General features: G+C 48.5%; 1 protein-coding gene across 1 annotated transcript in view; it reads right to left on the reverse strand.

The window, feature by feature from the left end:
- Positions 1 to 21,179, reverse strand: part of tyw5 (tRNA-yW synthesizing protein 5) — a 108,003-nt gene that overhangs the window by 15,075 nt on the left and 71,749 nt on the right. Inside the window, exon 3 of the mRNA XM_033024990.1 lies at positions 9,265 to 9,402. Coding sequence (XP_032880881.1) covers positions 9,265 to 9,402 — 138 coding nt within the window. The remainder of the gene's footprint in view (positions 1 to 9,264; positions 9,403 to 21,179) is intronic.

The following is a 21,179-nucleotide window of genomic DNA, read 5'->3' on the forward strand; positions in this document are numbered from 1 at the left end:
ACCTGGAGAGATCTTTAGAAATATGCACGCCCAGGAATTTGAAGCTCTTGACCCTCTCCACCATCGACCCATTGATATAAATGGGATTGTGGGTCCCCATCCTACCCCTTCCAAAGTCCACAATCAGTTCCTTGGTTTTGCTGGTGTTGAGGGCCAGGTTATTGTGCTGGCACCATTTTGTCAGTCGGTCGATCTCACTTCTATACTCTGACTCATCTTCATCAGTGATACGTCCCACAACAGTGCTGTCGTCAGCGAACTTGCTGATGGAGTTCGCACTATGACCGGCTATACAGTCATGATTATAGAGTGAGTACAGCAGGGGGCTGAGCACGCAGGCTTGAGGTTTTCCCGTGCTGATTGTTATCGAGGCTGACACATTTCCACCAATACGAACTGTCTGTGAATGAGGAAGTTGAGGATCCAATTGCAGAGGACTGCGCAGAAACCCAGTTCTGCGAGTTTGGTAACCAGCTTGGAGGGGATGATTGTATTAAATGCCGAGCTGTAATCAATGAATAACAGCCTGACATATGAGTTTTTGTTGTCCAAGTGGTCCAGTGCGGAGTGGAGAGCCAGGAGATCACATCCACCGTTGATCTGTTGTGGCGGTAGGCGAACTGCAGTGGGTCCAGGTTTTTGTCGAGGTAGGAGTTGATTTGCGCCATGATCAACCTCTCAAAGCACTTCATCACCACCACTGGTCGATAGTCGTTCAGGCACGTCACCTTACTCTTCTTGTGTATAATTGATGCCCTTTTAAAACAGGTGGGAAACTCAGACCTCAGAAGTGAGAGGTTGAAAATGTCTGCAAAAACTCCAGCCAGATGGTCCGCACAGGTATTTAGAACACGACCGGGTATACCATCAGGTCCAGGCGCTTTTCGAGGGTTCACCCCTCTGAAGGATTTCTTGACGTCAGCCTCTGTGACTGAGACTGAAATACCATCACAGCGAATGGGGGCTCGGGAAGGCACGTCAGTGTTCTCCCTATCAAAGCGTGTGTAAAATGCATTCTGAGGGAGTGATGTTTCGCCGACATACGAGCTACCTCCTGATTTCGCCTTGTAGGAGGTGATTGCATTCAAGCCCCGCCACAGCTGCCGAACATCTGTTTCATTCTCCAGCTTGGAGCAGAAGTCCCTTTTGGCCTTTTTGATGGCCTTACCAAGGTTGTATCTGGACTTCTTGTAGACCACTGTATCATCAGACATGAATGCCCAGTATCTGGTCTTCAGAAGAGTGCGGATCTCAGAGTTCATCCAAGGCCCCCCCCTCCCCCCCCCCGACCAGCACTGTACAGTCCTCACCTCCGGGGGTGCGCTCTTCAATTGCTGTAGGCAGGAAGAAGCAGCACCGCGGTATGGTCGGATTTACCGAAGTGAGGGCGAGGGATAGAGCGATAGGCATCCTTGATGGTGGTGTAGCAATGGTCGAGGGTGTTTGGTCCTCTGGTGCAGCAGGAGACATATTGGTGGAATTTAGGGAGCGATTTCTTGAGGTTTGCTTTATTGAAGACCCCGGCTATGGTGGTAAACGCCTCAGGATAAGACGTTTGTTGACCACGGCGTGCAGTTCCTCCAGTGCCAGACGGACGTCTGCCTGGGGTGGGATGTAGACCATGGTCAGGATAATGGAGGTGCATTCCCTTGGAAGTTAGAAGGGGTGGCACTTCACTGCCAAATGCTCGAAGTGTGGAGAGCAAGAGTTGGACAGGACTGCCACGTCAGAGATTACAGCCTCAAGTCTTCTTGGGTATGACGCTACAAGCTTGGCACACCTGTATTTGGGTAATTTCTCCCATTCGTCTCTGCAGATCCTCTCAAGCTCTGTCAGGTTGGATGGGGAGCATCGATGCACAGCTATTTTCAGGTCCCTCCAGAGATGTTCAATCAGGTTCAATTCCAGGCTCTGGCTGGGCCACTCAAGGACATTCACAGACTTGTCACAAAGCCACTCCTACATTGTCTTGGCTGTGTGCTTAGGGTCGTTGTCCTGTTGGAAGGTGAACCTCCAACCCAGTCTGAGGTCCAGAATGCTTTAAAACAGGTTTTCATCAAGGATATCTCTGCACTTTGCTCTGTTCACCTTTCCCTCGATCCTGACTGGTCTCCCAGTTCCTGCTGCTGAAAAAACATCCCCACAGCATGATGCTGGTATGCCATGCTACACCGTAGGTATGGTATTGGCCAGGTGTTGAGCAGTGCCTGGTTTCCTCCAGTCTTGACGCTTCACTTTCAGGACAAAGAGTTTAATCTTGGTTTCATCAGACCAGAGAATCTTGTTTCTTATGCCTTTTGGCAAACTCCAAGCGGGCTCTCATGTGCCTTTTACTGAGGAGTGGCTTCCGTCTGGCCACACTACCATAAAGACCTGATTGGTGGAGTGCTGCAGATATAGATGTCCTTCTGGAAGGTTCTCCCATCTCCACAGAGGAACTCTGGAGCTCTGTCAGAGTGACCATCGGGTTCTTGGTCACCTCCCTGACCAAGGCCCTTCTCCCCCGATTGCTCAGTTTGACCGTGCGGCCAGCTCTAAAGTTCCAAAGTTCTACCATTTTAGAATGACGGAGGCCACTGTGCTCTTCGGGACCTGCAATGCTGCAGAAATTGTGGGGCGTATCACAGATGGGGATGAGTCAGAGTACAGAAGAGAGATCGAGCAACTGTCCATATGGTGCCAGCGCAATAACCTGGCCCTCAACACCAGCAAAACCAAGGAACTGATTGTGGACTTTGGAAGGAGTAGGAGGGGGACCCACAGCCCCATTTATATCAACGGGTCGATGGTTGAAAGGGTCAAGAACTTCAAATTCCTGGGGGTGCACATCTCTGAAGATCTTTCCTGGCCCGAGAACACTAACGCAATTATCAAAAAAGCTCATCAGCGCCTCTACTTCCTGAGAAGATTACGGAGAGTCGGATTGTCAAGGAAGACTCTCTCTAACTTCTACAGGTGCACAGTCGAGAGCATGCTGACCGCTTGCATCGTGGCTTGGTTCGGAAATTTGAGCGCCCTGGAGAGGAAAAGACTACAAAAAGTAGTAAACAGTGCCCAGTCCATCATCGGCTCTGACCTTCCTTCCATCGAGGGGATTTATCGCAGTCGCTGCCTCAAAAAGGCTGGCAGTATCATCAAAGACCCACACCATCCTGGCCACACACTCATCTCCCTGCTACCTTCAGGTAGAAGGTACAGGAGCCTGAAGACTGCAACAACCAGGTTCAGGAATAGCTACTTCCCCTCAGCCATCAGGCTATTAAACCTGGCTCGGACAAAACTCTGATTATTAGCAACCACTTTCTGTTATTTGCACTACCAGTTTATTTATTCATGTGTGTATATATTTATATCATGGTATATGGACACATTTATCTGATTTGTAGTAAATGCCTACTATTTTCTGTGTGCTTAAGCAAAGCAAGAATTTCATTGTCCTATACATGACAATAAACTCACTTGAACTTGAACTTGAACTTGAACTTTGTAAAGGAGTGATTACTGACACACTGTAAGCTTTACTGTGAGTTTAATATAGCACGTGGCACACACGTCCCAGCACTGACTGCATCCAGTCTTCAGGCGTACTGGAACCTAGTGGGGGGAACAAAGGGAGGAGACTACAGTTATACTAATATGATGGGGCGTGGTTAGTGGTGATGAGGTAACTACATTATAGGTTGCATGCATAACCCATCTACATCCTTTCCCTTACGATTAAAACAAGTTACTACAGTGGCAGGTTTATTATACAGAACCTGCATAGCTAAGCAAAGTCTCCGTAGCGAGCCGGAGGTTTTACAACCCGACCCGAGCGAGTGCGCACAGCACCTTCACCCTCCCCACCCGAAAGAATAGGAGGAGGGACAGGAACAGAAACAAGAGAGGGAGAGAAGATGGGTGGGGAACCCAGCTTGAAAGGGGAACGGAGAGGCACAGGTGAGCCAGGTGAGAACGAAGGGGTTGAACGAGCTGAAGTTGGAGAGAGAGAAGACTTTGCAGGGGACAGCAGAGCCTGGGGAGCAAACCCGGGAGGAGCAGGGGGGGCTACCCGAGGCAAAGGGACCGACCGTGGCATGCAGGGAGCAGATGGTACATTAGTGGAGGAAGGCTCGACACGCGATGGAGGGGTATACGGAATCGCAGGAGGTGGTTTGGGCTCGTTAACCGCCAACAGGTGCTGGCGGCTGCGTCGGTATACAGTCCCTTCGAAATCCACGAGGTAGGACCGTGGCGCGCTGTCAAACCCGACGACGGTGGCAAGTCGGGAATAGCCGGTGGGCGTCTGCAAACGGACGACCTGTCCAGGCATCAGTGGAGAAAGAGGGCGGCAGGATTTATCATGCGATCGTCGCTGGATCTCGTGCTTCTGGGCAATACGTTTCTGGACATCAGCAGGCTGCAGGACTTTGGGCATCAGGGACTGCTGGGCAATAGGCATCGGAGGGCGGACAACTCGGGACATGAGTCGCTGGGCAGGGGACCCCATGGTACTGTCTCTGGAAATGTTCCGAAGGTTCAGGAGACCCTGATAGAAATCCCCGTTCGAGAGGCGGGTTTGTTCAAGCAGGTGCTTAGCGCTGCGGACCGCCCGTTCAGCTAGACCATTGCTTTGCGGGTACTCCGGGCTGCTGGTGAAATGATTAAAGTTCCACTTCGTTGAAAACGCTCGAAACTCGGTGCTGGTGAACTGGCGACCGTTGTCTGTCTGCAGCCGGACAGGGGAACCAAACGTGGCAAAGTGGCGGCGAAGCTTGCTGATCACCATCTCGGAGGTGATGGCAGGGAGGAGGTCCACCTCAAACCAATTCGAGTAAGAGTCTACTAGCACAAGGTAATGCCTCCCGCGCCAGTCGAAAATGTCGGCAGCCAGAGAAGACCAGGGCATGTCAGGGGCAGGCTGCTGCAAAAGCGGCTGTCTTTGCTGATGCGGGGCAAGCGAGTGACAGTCCGGACAGGAATCCACCCTTGCCTGGATGTATTTAGCCATGGCCGGCCAGTAGTACTGCTCCTGGGCATGAGAGATAGTGGCATCTGCCCCGGGATGACCCATGTGGGCGGCATCAAAATACAAGCCATACAGCGATGCCGGGATGACAACTTTGTGTCCTTTGATAATAATACCGTTGCGGAGGACTAACTCATCGCGGACCAAGAAATAGGGGTGGACGCTGGCAGGCAACGAATTCCGCTTGGTGGGCCACCCGCGCTTAATGACAGCAGCAAGCTGCTGCAGGTCAGGGTCGTTAGCGGTATGTTCAACCAAGCACTGCAGCTGGTGAGAGGGGACGAAGTTAACGTTCAGTACCTGTAAGTCCGACTGCTCGAAGGGGTGTTGGTCACAAGAGGCCAGGGGGGCCCGGGACAGCGCATCAGCAACATGCATCTCGGTGCCCTTCTTATATATGATTTTAAAGTCAAAGCGCTGTAGTTGCAGCATCATCCGCTGTAGCCTGGCAGGAGCGCAGTGTATTGGTTTGTTGAGTATTGTTACCAGTGGCTGGTGGTCCGTATCAACGGTGAACCTGGTGCCAAATAAAAAGTCCTTAAACTTCGAACACGCGAAAACCACCGCCAGCAGCTCCTTCTCTATCTGAGCATAGTGCTGCTCTGTGTCCGTCATGGTCCGAGAGGCATAGGAGATAGGCAGCAGCGAGTCGTCGGCGTGGAGTTGCAGGCAGGCAGCACCCAGACCAAATCGAGAGGCGTCGCAAGTGACCACGATCGGAAGCAGCAGATCAAAAAACTTCAGTGTAGGTGTGCTGACCAGCTTCGTCTTTAGCAGATCAAACGCCTGCTGGTGGTGCGGAAACCATGCCCAGGCAATGTCCTTCTTTGTGAGCTGTCTCAGGGGTGCGCTCAATTCGCTGAGGTCGGGGATAAACTTCCCCAGGTAATTCACCATACCCAGGAAACGCTGCAGACTGACAACGTCTGTCGGGGCGGGCAGCTCTGAGATGGCGCTGGTCTTTTGCGGGTCTGGCTTCAATCCCTGAGCCGTGAAAATGTGGCCGACATATGTGACCTCAGGCACCCGGAACTTGCACTTTGACCGGTTGAGCTTCAAATTTATCTGCCGAGCACGGTCCAAAATCCGCCGGAGGTTGTGGTCATGTTCGGCCACATCCCTCCCATAGACCAGAATGTCATCCACAATAATCGCGCAGGGCAGACCTGCAAATAATTGTTCCATAGAACGCTGAAATACCTCGCTGGCAGAGTTGATGCCGAACGGCATCCGTAAAAACTTAAACCTGCCGAAGGGCGTGCTGAACGTGGTCAGGTCTGTGGAGCGCTTGTCCAGTGGTATCTGCCAAAACGAACTTCTGGCATCAAGGACGGAGAACACAGTGGCTTGTCCCACCTGGGCGGCAACATCTTCGACAGTCCTCATGGGGTAGTGGGGCCGTTTAATCGCCATATTCAAGTCCTTCGGGTTGATGCATACCCGTATCTCATTTTTTCCTTTCTTCAACGTGGCGACCATGGTGGAGACCCATAGGGTTGGATCGCTGACAGCCTCCAGCACTCCCATGTTGACCGTCCTTCAGCATATTTTCCACCTTGCCCTTCATGGCAAAAGACACTCTGTGGGGTGGGCGGATCACAGGCACCACGGATGGGTCAGTCTCGATCTTGTACACCAACGGCAGCTTCCCCAACTTGTCGTCAAACAGGTCTGGGTACTCAGATAGTGGATCCATCACAGCTTGCACCTCGTGGACCGTACGGTCAAACGACACCAGACCAAGATCCTGGCATGCCTGGTTGCTCAGCAACGTCACACAGTCACTGTCCAAAATGAAGAAAGACAGGTCCTGGGAACAATTCTGCAGCACGCAGTGGAAAGTCGCCCTCCCCACAGGTGTTAGTTCCTCTCCCCCATAGGCACGCAAAACAGAGCGGTCTGCAATCAGCAGCTCATTATTCCTTATCTGGTGGAACAGCTTTGTTGACATTACGTTCACTTTTGCCCCCGTGTCAAGTTTACCAGCGGTGCCGATTTGAAACCATGCGCGACCAGCTCATCAGAGACATTCTCGTCACTGGTATGATCGATCAGAAGCTGCGTGCCGACCTGCTGCAACGGCCTGACCTAACCCTGACTCAGGCGATGCATGCGTGCCGCATTGCCGAAGTGGTCACCCCTCCGCATGGGCAGAGGGGGTCTGACAACCGAGCCATAAATTTAACTGGTGTTGCTGGACAACGACGGATGAAGGACAACTTTCGCCCCCCACCGCGACCCGTTCGTACACCCCGGGACCCGAGATCTCAAAAGTGTCCTAACTGCAACTACGTGCACTCCTCAGAATCACAGTGCCCAGCCCTTGGGAAGACCTGCAATTTCTGCGGGAGAAGAAACCATTTTGCAGCTGCATGCAGGTCCCGTGGGAAAGTGCCCTCAGCTCCCAGACAACTCCTAAACAACCTTCTACAAGTTGATAGCGAGATGGATTCTCAGCCCTCTGTTGACGCTGCCCCCGACTCTGAGCTCAGCTATTCCACGGGAGATGTAAGTATTTACACTCTCCTCCACAACCGATCTCGCCTCCCCGATCCCACTTCTGACACCATGTAAAGGTGTGATTACTGACACACTGTAAGCTTTACTGTGAGTTTAATATAGCACGTGGCACACACGTCCCAGCACTGACTGCATCCAGTCTTCAGGCGTACTGGAACCTAGTGGGGGGAACAAAGGGAGGAGACTACAGTTATACTAATATGATGGGGCGTGGTTAGTGGTGATGAGGTAACTACATTATAGGTTGCATGCATAACCCATCTACAAACTTGAAATTGTTTTATACCCTTCCCCAGATCAGTGGCTCGACACAATCCTGTCTCGGAGGTCGACGGACAATTATTTCGTCTTGGTTATATACACAGGTGTGTGCCTTTCCAAATCATATCCAATCAATTTAATTTACCACTGGTGGACTCCAATCAAGTTGTAGAAAGATCTCAAGGATAATCAATGGAAACAGGATTAACCTAAACTCAATTTTGAGTGTTATAGCAAAGGGTCCGAATACTTATGTAAATGTGATATTTCAGTTATTTATTTTTAATTACTTCGCAAAAATTTATAGGGTATTGTGTGTAGATAGATGAAAAAAAAAAGAATTTAATCAATTTTAAAATAAGGCTGTAACGTCACAAAATGTGGAAAAAGTGAAGGGGTCTGAAAACTTTCTGAATGCACTGTAATTTATGTTCTTCTCAACTCATGGCTTCAATTTAAAAATCATATTGCTGGTTTTTAAGAGTTCATAATGGGCTATTTACTGAATTTATTCCCTTTGTTTGATGGTTCATTACTAATATGGTTCATATGAAGCAAGATGATTGTAAAACTTGTTAAAGCACCAAAGGGAGATGCAGAGCAATGCGGCATAATCAGATTAATAGGACAGATGAAAGAGAAAGGGCACGATGAGTCATCTATTTCCTAATACCAGATTTGTATTCTTTTTTAAATAGCATTATAATTAAATTGAGATTCATGGTAACCAGGGGCCATTAACCAATTGTGTTTATGCTAACCAAAAACAAAATACACCCCCACTCGTACCTACTCATCACAACCGGATGACACAAAGCCGGGTGGCAGTGTGAACTGTGAAGAGGATGTTAGGAGGTTGCAGGGTGACCTGGACAGGTTGAGCGAGTGGGCAGATGCGTGGCAGATGCAGTATAATATAGATAAATGTGAGGTTATCCACTTTGGCAGCAAAAACAAGGGGGCAGATTATTATCTCAATGGGGTTAGGTTGTAAGCTTCCCAAGCGAAATATGAGGTGTTGTTCCTCCAGTTTGTGCGTGGTCTCACTCTGGCAATGGAGGAGACCTAGAACAGACATCATGCTAAAACTGGATTAAACACAACTTATGGCACAACTGAAATACAGCTCTGGTCACCTCAGCACAGAGGGGATGTGATAGCAACTAGCCCAAAGAAACACCAACGCCTGAAGGTTTTTCACCAAGTCACACACTGCCCCGCCTTGTATATATGTTACAAGTTCTTCACTGTCATTGGGTCCAAATCCTGAAAATTCCATTCAACAGATCTGTGGAAAGAGCTATACCTAATGGACTGCAGAGGTTCACACTCACGGTAATCAGGGCTGAACAAAATATGCTGACTTCTCAGAGCTATGCATTTTCCTAAACAAACAAAAAGCCAATAGAAATGATATACGTTATAAAGTATTTGTCTTGTCGGATACATCTATTACTGATAGAGTCGCTACTTGCATCATAATGTGTCCAGAGCTGGAGTCCTGCTGAGCTAATTCGAAAAACACTGGAGAAAATTTGTTCCTTGTCAAAGAAAGCAGGGATATTGATGTCATCAGCCAGAGTTGGGAACTGTTTGGTAATATCTGCAGCATCCTGTTTTAAAGACAAAGACATTTGTTAATAGCCATTTCTTCGACAGACAATATATCAGAATTAGCTGTGGAGAAAAATAATTTATGTCACTAATCTAAAATAACATTCCAAACCTAAACAGATAAACAAATACTTACAGTACCCTCCATAATGTTTGGGACAAAGACCCATAATTTGTTTATTTGCCTCTGTACTTCACAATATGAGACTTGAAATATTATGATGCCCTGAAATGGGGGGGGGGGGGGGGGGGGGGGGGGACTAAGTATAAACACTGCTGTAATTTCTAAATGGTGAAACCAAAATGTATAAAAATGGCCTTTTATAAAATCTGACAATGTGCAATTTAACCACATGTGATTTTTTTCTATTTCAAATCTCATGTAAATAACGGCGTCATGTAAATAAAGTAGTCATGTTTAGCATTTTGTTGCATATCCTTTGCATGCAATGACTGCTTGAAGTCTGCGATTCATGGACATCACCAGTAGCTGGGTGTCTTCTCTGGTGATGCTCTGAATTTCAGCCATCTTTAGCTTAAGCTTGTTTTGGGAGCTAGTCCTGTTCAGTTTTTTCTTCAGCAGTTAAAACGCCTGCTCAACTGGGTTCAGATCGGGTGATTCACTTGGCTATTCAAGAATTAACTCGTTTTTAGCTTTGAAAAGCTCCTTTGTTGCTTTCGCAGTATGTTTGGGATCATTGTCTTGCTGTAGAATGAACCGCCAGCCAAAGAGTTTTGAGGCATTTGAGCAGATAGGATGTGTCTATACACTTCAGAATTCATTATGCTACTACGATTAGCAGTTGTATCATCAATGAACATAAGTGAGACAGTACCTTCAGAAGCCATACCTGCCCAGGAAGTAACACCCCACCACCGTGTTTCACAGGTGAGGTGGTATGCTTTGGATCTTGGGCAGTTCCTTCTCTCCTGAATACTTTGCTCTTGCCATCACTCTGATATAAGTTACTCTTCATCTCATCTGTCCACAAGACCTTTTTCCAGAACTGTGGTTCCTCTTTTAAGTATTTCTTAGCAAACGGTAATCTGGCCATCCTATTTTTGCGGCTAACCAGTGGTTTGAATCTTGCAGTGTAATAATAATAATAATAATAATAATAATAATACATTTATTTGTATTATGTTTGGGACACAGCAATGACAAAGCACTTTTAAAAACAACTCGCATTGACCAAAGTGCTTCACATCAGTGCAGGTACTAATTTGATACATACAACGGTAGACAGACCTAACAAACATACATAAACTGTTTACAGCGCTCCCTCAGATGGGGCTCAAAAACGCTTGGGAGTAGAAATAGGTTTTGAGTCATGACTTAAAGGAGTCAATAGTGGGGGCAGTTCTGATGAGGAGCGGGATGTTATTCCACAGTTTAGGTGCTGCAACTGCAAAAGTGCGGTCAACCCTGAGCTTAAACCTAGACAGCGGGATAGTTAGTAACCCTAAGTCGGCCGACCTGAGGGATCTGGAGGTAGAATGGTTGGTTAGATGATTTTTGATATGGAGGGGGAAAGCCCTTTAAGGGCTTTGTATATGTATAAAAGGAGCTTGAAGTTGATTCTATACCGTACTGGGAGCCAGTGGAGAGAGGCCAGAATCGGGTTGACGTGGTCCCTTTTACGGGTACCCATCAGAAGGCTTGCTGCGGCGTTTTGGACCAATTGCAGACGGGACAGGGATGATTGGCTGGTGCCAGTATAGGGTGTTGCAGTAGTCAAGGCCGGAAAAGATGAATGCGTGGATGATTTTTTTCGAGGTTGTCGAATTTGAGGAATGATTTGATTTTAGCTATTGTACGAAGCTGGAAGTAACCAGATTTTATCACAGAGTTGACTTGCTTGTCAAACTTTAATGCGGAGTCAAATATCACGCCATGGTTTTTGACGTGCAGTTTGACTAAGGAGGTTAGGCTTCCAAGGCTGCCTGTTATCGTTTTGATGGGGTCGGAGGGGCTGAGTAGGATGACCTCATACTTGCTCTCATTAAGTTGGAGGAAGTTCTGAGCCATCCAGCATTTTAAATCATCAAGGCAGAGCATGAGGCTATTTAAATTTGACTGGTTGTTGGGTTTCAGGGGGAGATAGAGCTGTGTATCATCTGCATTGCAGTGGAAAGAAATGCCATGCCTTTGAATGACTTGGCCGAGGGGAGCATGTACAGAGAGAAGAAAATGGGGCCTAAGGTGGAGCCTTGTGGAACCCGCAGAAAAGGCTAGCTGGGGAAGAGAAAGAATTGCCTATGTTGGTAGAGAAACTCCCGTTTTTTAGGAAGGAAACGAACCAGCTCAGGGCAATGCCATCAACACCAACCCCATACGGTCAATTGGGATGGTATGGTCCACTGTGTCAAACGCTGCGCTGCGGTCGAGAAGGAGCAGGATAGCACAGTCGCCGGAGTCGATGGCGAGAAGGAGGTTGTTGTGAACCTTCAACAAGGCAGACTCTGTGCTGTGGTGGGCCCTGAAACCTGATTGGAAACTTTCCAGGATGGAATTTTGGTGTAGAAAAGGCATCAATTGGTCTAGAATTACCTTTTCATGGACTTTTGAGAGGAAAGGCAGTTTGGAAATGGGTCTGTAGTTGCTAGGCAAAGTAGGGTCTAGGTTAGGTTTTTTCAGGAGGGGCTGGACCACCGTGTGCTTGAAACAGGTTGGAACAGCGCCAGTGGCCAGAGAACTGTTGATGATAGAGAGGATACTGGGACCGACTGTTGCAAAGACATCCTTCAGAAGGGCAGTGGGAACAACGTCAAGGGGGCAGGCTGCCTGTTATCATTTTGATGGGGTCGGAGGGGCTGAGTAGGATGACCTCAGACTTGCTCTCATTAAGTTGGAGGAAGTTCTGAGCCATCCAGCATTTTAAATCATCAAGGCAGTGCATGAGGCTATTTAAATTTGACTGGTTGTTGGGTTTCAGGGGGAGATAGAGCTGTGTATCATCTGCAATGCAGTGGAAAGAAATGCCATGCCTTTGAATGACTTGGCCGAGGGGAGCATGTACAGAGAGAAGAGAATGGGGCCTAGGGTGGAGCCTTGTGGAACCCGCAGGAAAGGCTAGCTGGGGAAGAGAAAGAATTGCCTATGTTAGTAGAGAAACTCCCGTTTTTTAGGAAGGAAACGAACCAGCTCAGGGCAATGCCATCAACACCAACCCCATACGGTCAATTGGGATGGTATGGTCCACTGTGTCAAACGCTGCGCTGTGGTTGAGAAGGAGCAGGATAGCACAGTCGCCGGAGTCGATGGAGGTTGTTGTGCACCTTCAACAAGGCAGACTCTGTGCTATGGTGGGCCCTGAAACCTGATTGGAAACTTTCCAGGATGGAATTTTGGTGTAGAAAAGGCATTAATTGGTCTAGAATTACCTTTTCATGGACTTTTGAGAGGAAAGGCAGTTTGGAAATGGGTCTGTAGTTGCTAGGCAAGGTGGGGTTTAGGTTAGGTTTTTTCAGGAGGGGCTGGACCACCGTGTGCTTGAAACAGGTTGGAACAGCGCCAGTGGCCAGAGAACTGTTGATGATAGAGAGGATACTGGGACCGACTGTTGCAAAGACATCCTTCAGAAGGGCAGTGGGAACAACGTCAAGGGGGCAGGTTGCAGGTTTCATAGTGGAGACAAGCTTTGGAAGGGAGGATAGAATAACAGGTTGGAAGCAGTCTAATTTAGAGGACCAAAGAGACAGCTAGGTCACGGGTGGGAGGGGAAATATTCGTTCTGATGTTCTCAATTTTACTGGTGAAAAAAGTAGACATTTCTTTGCAATTGGTAGGGGACCCAGCTAAGCTGGTACTGGGGGCGGGACATATGACAGAGGTAATAGTACTAAATAGGACCTTGGAATTTTGAGCGTTTCTGGAAATAAGGTCCGAGAAGTATTGTGATCTCACAGGGTTTGGCTGATCTCTACAGTGTAGCCTCTGTATTTCTGTTTATGAAGTCTTCTGTGGACAGTGGTCATTGACAAATCCACACCCGACTCCTGAAGAGTATTTCTGAACTGTCGGACAGGTGATTGGGGATTTTTCTTTATTATAGAGAGAATTCTTCTGTCATCAGCTGTGGAGGACTTCCTTGGCCTGCCAGTCCCTTTGCGATTAGTAAGCTCACCAGTACTCTCTTTCTTCTTAAAGATGTTCCAAACAGTTGATTTGGGTTAGGCTAAGGTTTGGTTGATGTCTTTAAAAGTTTTATTGTTGTTTCTCAGTCTCATAATGGCATCTTTGACTTTCATTGACACAATTTTTGTCCTTATGTTGATAAACAGCTATAAAAGTTTCCAAAGGTGATGGAAAGACTGGAGGAAAGACAGTGTGCTGAAAGCTCTCTTATACCTACATTAAGAAGGCAATTAAACACACCTGAGCAATTACAAACACCTGTGAAGCCATGTGACCCAAACATTATGGTGCCCTGAAATGAGGGGACTATGTATAAAGACAGCTGTAATTTCTACATGGTGAAACCAAAATGTATAAAAATGGCCTTTAATAAAATCTGACAATGTGCACTTTAACCACATGTGATTTTGTTTCTATTACAAATCTCAAATTGTGGAGTAGAGGCAAATAAATAAATCATGGGTCTTTGTCCCAAACATTATGGAGGGCACGGTACATAGTCCCCCCATTTCAGGGGCCGCATATAAAATGTAAATAAACAAACAAACAAATAAATAAATACATAAATAAATAAAACTATATATATATATATACACAAACACACATAAAACGCATTTGTTTTATTTATATATATATACTAGACTAAGTGGGACCCGTTGGGTTCCAGCATCACACAGGAGGGCTGGTCATCCAACGCAATATTCCACCTCTCCACCAATTCTAATATTGGTGGCCAGTTGGGGGGGGGGGGCTTTCTGGAGCGCTAGTATGGGTGTTGTAGGCTGAAGGGACTGGTTTCCATAGGGCTAGTATGCAAATTGTGCGCCAAATGGATTCTTGGGCTAGCGTCAATCACGCCTGTTGTGCTGGCAACTCACTCACTCACGGCTGGTGGGCTGGTAGTTGACTCACGGCTAATCCTTGAAATTCTATTTCAAGCAGGGTATAAGGCCACCAAATTCAAGTGCAGTATCTTACCACTTCTAGCAGGGTGCAAGGCCACCAAATTCAAGTGCAGTTTCATACCATTTGAAGTAGGGTGCAAAGGTGATGGAAAGACTGGAGGAAAGACAGGGTGCTGAAAGCTCTCTTATACCTACATTAAGAAGGCAATTAAACACACCTGAGCAATTACAAACACCTGTGAAGCCATGTAACCCAAACATTATGGTGCCCTGAAATGAGGGGACTATGTATAAAGACAGCTGTAATTTCTACATGGTGAAACCAAAATGTATAAAAATGGCCTTTATTAAAATCTGACAATGTGCACTTTAACCACATGTGATTTTGTTTCTATTACAAATCTCAAATTGTGGAGTAGAGGCAAATAAATAAATCATGGGTCTTTGTCCCAAACATTATGGAGGGCACGGTACATAGTCCCCCCATTTCAGGGGCCGCATATAAAATGTAAATAAACAAACAAACAAATAAACAAATACATAAATAAATAAAACTATATATATATATATATACACAAACACACATAAAACGCATTTGTTTTATTTATATATATATACTAGACTAAGTGGGACCCGTTGGGTTCCAGCATCACACAGGAGGGCTGGTCATCCAACGCAATATTCCACCTCTCCACCAATTCTAATATTGGTGGCCAGTTGGGGGGGGGGGGGGGCTTTCTGGAGCGCTAGTATGGGTGTTGTAGGCTGAAGGGACTGGTTTCCAGAGGGCTAGTATGCAAATTGTGCGGCAAATGGATTCTTGGGCTGGCGTCAATCAAGCCTGTTGTGCTGGCAACTCACTCACTCACGACTGGTGGGCTGGTAGTTGACTCACGGCTAATCCTTGAAATTCTATTTCAAGCAGGGTATAAGGCCACTAAATTCAAGTGCAGTATCTTGCCACTTCTAGCAGGGTGCAAGGCCACCAAATTCAAGTGCAGTTTCATACCATTTGAAGTAGGGTGCAAAGCCACTAAAGACAGCGAGTCGTGACCTCTCCCTTCTCCATCTTGCAGAGACTGAGCCACACCCACATTTCCGGGTTTTATAACCGCTCCCCCCCCCCACCGGAAAAGGTATGGCTTTCATGGAGTGATTGACAGGAGAGAGATTCTCAACATTTAAAAAAAAACTAATAACACTTTTATTTTTCATTGATGGGAAGAATTCTCTGCACCTGCTCAGCGGAGGGGGGACTGAGTAAGATGGCCAAAATCACAGCCGTAAGTGGTAGCGTTTTATCTAAAATCAATATACAGTGCAAACAGGAAGTAAGTGCATTTACAGTAGTGCCTTTCAACTTCAAGCCAATGCACCCACGCCATCATTTGCAGTAAGTAGTGGATTTCAACTTCATACCACCATTTTGCAGTAAGTAATGCCTTTTAGTAAGTGGTGCCTTTCAACTTCAAGCCAATGCACCCAAGCCACCATTTGCAGTAAGTAATGCCTTTCAACTTCAAGCCAATGCATCCAAGCCACCATTTGCAGTAAGTAATGCCTTTTAACTTCATGCCATTGCATCCAAGCCACCATTTGCAGTAATAGTGCCTTTCGACTTCAAACCAAAGCTCCCAAACCACCATTTGCAGTAAGTAGTGCCTTTCAACTTCAAACCAAAGCTCCCAAGCCACCATTTGCAGTAAGTAGTGCCTTTCAACTTCAAGCCACACCCAAGTCATCATTTGCAGGAAGTAGTGCCTTTCAACTTCAAGTCAAAGCTCCCAAGCCACCATTTGCAGTAAGTAGTGCCTTTCAACTTCAAGTCAAAGCAACCAATCCACCATTTGCAGTAAGCAGTGCCTTTCAACTTCAAGCCAAAGCAACCAAGCCACCATTTGCAGTAAGTAGTGCCTTTCAACTTCAAGCCAAAGCAACCAAGCAGTAATAGTGCCTTTCAACTTTGTAAAAGAGTCAAGTCTGACACACTGTGACCTTTACTGAGTCTTTTATTAAAGCACATGTCACACACGTCCCAGCACTGACTGCATCTAGTCTTCAGGCGTACTGGAACCAAAGGGAGGAACAAGGGGAGGATATCACAGTTATACTGATATGGCTGGGCGTGGTTGTGGTGTTGAGGTAGCTACGTTATAGGTTGCATGCATAAACCATCTACATCCTTTCCCTTAGAAATTTAAAATTGAAGTCATAACTGTGGCAGAGCGGTTATACAACACCTGCAAATCTAAACGAAGTCACCGTAACGGTCAGGAGGTTTGACAATCCGACCCGAGCGAGTGCGCAAGGCACCCTCACCCTCCCCCCCCGAAAGAAGAGTAGGAGGAGCAGGAACAGCCGGGAAGGAGAAAGCCGGCGGAGACCCAGCCGGGAATGCGGAAGGAGACCCGACCTGCACAGGCGAGCCAGGGGAAGGAGACGGGGTAGAGGGAGTAGATGTCGGGGGAGAAAGAGGAGAGCGGGCAGGGGAAGAGAACCCCGGAAGAGCAGACGGACAGACCGGGGCATGCAACGAGCTGAGGGGTAGTTAGTAGTGGGAGGCTCGAAACGAAGAGGAGGAGCATATGGGGCCACAGGAGGAGGCTTAGGCTCTTTGACAGCCAACAAGTGCTGGCGACTACGGCGGTAGATAGTTCCTTCAAAGTCCACCAAGTAGGATCTTCGTGAATTGTCCACCCCCACCACGGTTGCTAGTCGGGAGAAACCGGTGACAGTCTGCAAGCGGACGACCTGGCCAGGCAGTAGTGGTGAGAGAGGGCGGCAGGACTTGTCGTGTGAGCGTCGCTGAACTTCGTGTCTATGAGCAATCCGTTGCTGGACGGCAGCAGGCTGGAGGACCTTGGGCACTAGGGATTGCTGGGCGATCGGCATCGGTGGGCGAAGAACGCGGGACATCAGACGTTGTGCAGGGGATCGCATGGTTGTGTCCCTGGAAATGTTACGAAGGTTTAACAGACCCTGGTAGAAGTCACCGTTGGAGAGACGAGACTGCTCGAGCAAGTTCTTGGCACTGCGGACAGCACGTTCAGCCAGGCCATTGCTCTGCGGGTATTCAGGGCTGCTGGTGTAGTGAGTGAAGTTCCACTTCACAGCGAAAGCTTTAAATTCTGCACTGGTGAATTGACGGCCGTTGTCGGTCTGCAAACGGACCGGGGACCCAAAAGTGGCAAAGTGTCGGCGCATCTTACTGATGACCATTTCAGAGGTGATAGCAGGGAGAAGGTCTACTTCGAACCAGTTCGAGTAGGAATCGACCAACACTAGGTATTGCTTGCCACGCCATTCAAATATGTCCGCAGCCAGCGATGACCAGGGCATGGCAGGGGCAGGCTGCTGCAGGTGCGGCTGGCACTGCTGATGTGGGGAAAGAGTATTGCAATCAGGACAGGAGGCTACTCGGGCCTTAAAGTACTTTGCCATGCCAGGCCAATAGTATTGTTCTTGGGCATGTGAGACAGTGGCGTCGGCTCCGGGATGCCCCATGTGGGCAGCGGTGTAGTACGAGTCGTACAGGGAGGCAGGGACGACCACCTTGTGACCCTTGATGATTATCCCGTCCCGGAGCACCAGTTCATCGCGAACCAGAAAGAAAGGGTGGACACCAGCAGGCAACGAAGTCAGTTTGCTTGGCCACCCGCGCTGGATGACAGCTGCGAACTGTTGCAGGGCGGGGTCATTGGCGATGTGCTCAACCAGGCACTGCAGCTGCTTAGAGGGAACAAAGTTGACATTGAGTACCTGCAGATCCTCCTGTTCGTAGGGATGTCTGTCGCAGGAGGACCGGGGGGCTCTGGACAGCGCGTCGGCCACATGCATCTCAGTGCCCCTCTTGTAGACGATCTGAAAGTCGAACCGCTGGAGCTGTAGCCTCATTCGCTGAAGTCTGGCTGGAGCGATGTGGATAGGCTTGTTGAGGATCGTCACCAAGGGTTGATGATTCGTCTCGACAGTGAACCTGGTACCGAAAAGGAAGTCCTTGAACTTGGAACAGGCGAACACAACCGCCAGAGGCTCCTTCTCTATTTGTGCATAGCGCTGCTCAGTGTCCGTCATGGTTCGCGAGGCATAGGAAATGGGCTGCAGCGAGCCACCAGCACCAGCAGGCAGGCAGCACCTAGTCCAAAACGGGAAGCGTCGCACGTAACCACAATTGGACGATGCAGATCGAAGAACTTGAGAGTCGGCGTGCTGATCAGCTTCGTTTTGAGGAAATCGAAAGCCTGCTGGTGGTGGGGAAACCAGGACTAGGCAATGTCTTTTTTCGTCAGTTGCCTCAGGGGTGCGCTCTACTCGCTGAGGTCGGGGATAAACTTCCCCAAATAGTTGACCATGCCCAGGAAACGCTGCAGGCTGGTAACATTTGTCGGGGCAGACAGCTCGGAGATAGCTAGATAGGAGATAGATAGCTCGCACCCGCTGAGTTTCTCCAACATTTTTGTGTACCTTCGATCTTCCAGGATCTGCAGTTCCTTCTTGAACAGCTTGGAGATAGCGTTTGTCTTTTGCGGATCGGGTTTCAGCCCGTGTGCCGTGAAAATGTGGCCAACATATGGTACCTCAGCTACCCGGAACCTGCATTTTGACGGGTTAAGCTTTACGGGTTGATCTGGCGTGCGCGGTCTAGAATCCGTCGGAGGTGGCCGTCATGCTCAGCAGCATCTCTCCCATAAACAAGAATGTCATCCACAATAATAGCACACGGCAGACCAGCAAACAGTTGCTCCATGGAGCGCTGAAACACTTCGCTAGCATAGTTGATGCCGAACGGCATCCGCAAAAATTTGAATCTTCCGAAGGGTGTGCCGAAAGTGGTTAAGTCCGAGGAGCGTTTGTCTAAAGGTATTTGCCAGAACGAGCTCCTGGCATCGAGGACGGAAAACACCGTGGCCTGACCGACCTGGGCAGCAACATCTTCTACAGTCCTCATAGGGTAGTGGGGACGTTTTATTGCCAGATTCAAATCCTTGGGGTTGATGCACACCCGTATTTCGTTCTTACCCTTCTTCATGGTGGCGACCATGGTGGAGACTCACTCGGTGGGATCGCTGACGGATTCCAGCACTCCCATGTCAACCATGTTTTTCAGCATGGCTTCAACCTTGCCCTTCATGGCAAACGACACCCTGTGTGGGGCACGGATCACAGGCACTACCGAGGGGTCAGTTGCGATCTTGTATACAAGTGGCAGCTTCCCCAACTTATCGTCGAAGAGGTCAGGGTACTCGGAAAGTGGATTCAGCATCACCCGCACTTCGTGGACCGTACGGTCGAAAGACACCAGACCGAGATCCTGGCAGGCTTGATTGCTCAATAGAGTAACACAGTCACAGTCCAGAATAAAAAACGACAGGTCACGGGATGATTTCTGCAGCACACAATGGAAGGTGGCCCTCCCCACAGGTGTTAGCTCCTCTCCCCCATAAGCACGCAATATGGAGCGATCAGCAGTCAACAGCTCATTATTTCTTACTGTTTGAATAGGGATGTTGACATAACGTTCACTTTCGCCCCCGTGTCGAGCTTCGCGGAGAAGGACTTGTTGTTGACAGTAATGAGCACAGAAGGATCGGGGAGGCGAGATCGGCTATGAAGGAGAGTGTAAACACTAGTATCTCCCATGGAAATGCTGGGCTCAGATTCGGGGGCAGTGTCGACAGAAGACTGGGAATCGAGTTCATTATCAAATTGCTGAAGGTTGTTTAAGAATTGTCTAGGAGCTGGGGGAACGTTCCCACGGGTTCATGAACAAGTGGTTCATCTTCCTACAGAAATTTCAAGCTTTGCCAAATGCTGGGCACTGTGACTGCATGGAGTGGACATAATTGCAGTTGGGGCACTTCTTGGCAAGCGGGACCCGAGGTGCATGAATGGGCCGTGGCATAGGGCGAAAGTTGTCTTGCTTTCGACGGGGCATAGCAACGCCAGTCAGATTAATAGACGATTGTCAGATCCCCTCTGCCCATGTGGCGGGGCAACTACTTCAGCAATGCGGTCGAGCATGTCGGTGACAAGGATATCTCTGGTGAGCTGGTCACGCATGGTCTCGAAACGGCACCGCTGAGCAAGGTAGCGCAGGTCAGTGATAAAACATTCAACAGGCTCATCAGGCTGCTGTTTCCGTGTAAAAAATCTAGCCCGCTCCAATATGCGGTTGGAGGGCAAGTCACAAATCTCCGCAAACTTGCGTAAGAGACATACCGGGTCATTGGCAGATTCCACCGGCTCGACGACCTGGTCATTGTCATCCAGGACCGCTGGATTGTAGATAAAAGCCTGAGCTCGTTTCATGGCGTCGGGACCGGCAAGGTTCAGCAGGAGGGAAGCTTTGACCGCATCTGGGTCATCTGGACCAACATCTGGTCGATGTTGACGAAGTGGTTGTAGTCAATCACGAAAATAGCCCAGTGTTCCGCAATGTCAGCGTCAAAGACAAGGGGAGAGGGCTTTCGGCATGAGGATGCCATAATGAATGGGTAATCGAACACTGGTTACAATAGGGACAAATAAAACCCGATAAACAGGAGGCGCGCGTTTAACTTGCTGACACCATGTAAAGGTGTCAAGTCTGACACACTGTGACCTTTACTGAGTCTTTTATTAAAGCACATGTCACACACGTCCCAGCACTGACTGCATCTAGTCTTCAGGCGTACTGGAACCAAAGGGAGGAACAAGGGGAGGATATCACAGTTATACTGATACGGCTGGGCGT

The sequence above is a fragment of the Amblyraja radiata genome, chromosome 7 (genome assembly GCF_010909765.2).
Source record: "Amblyraja radiata isolate CabotCenter1 chromosome 7, sAmbRad1.1.pri, whole genome shotgun sequence".
Taxonomy (NCBI): Eukaryota; Metazoa; Chordata; class Chondrichthyes; order Rajiformes; family Rajidae; genus Amblyraja; species Amblyraja radiata.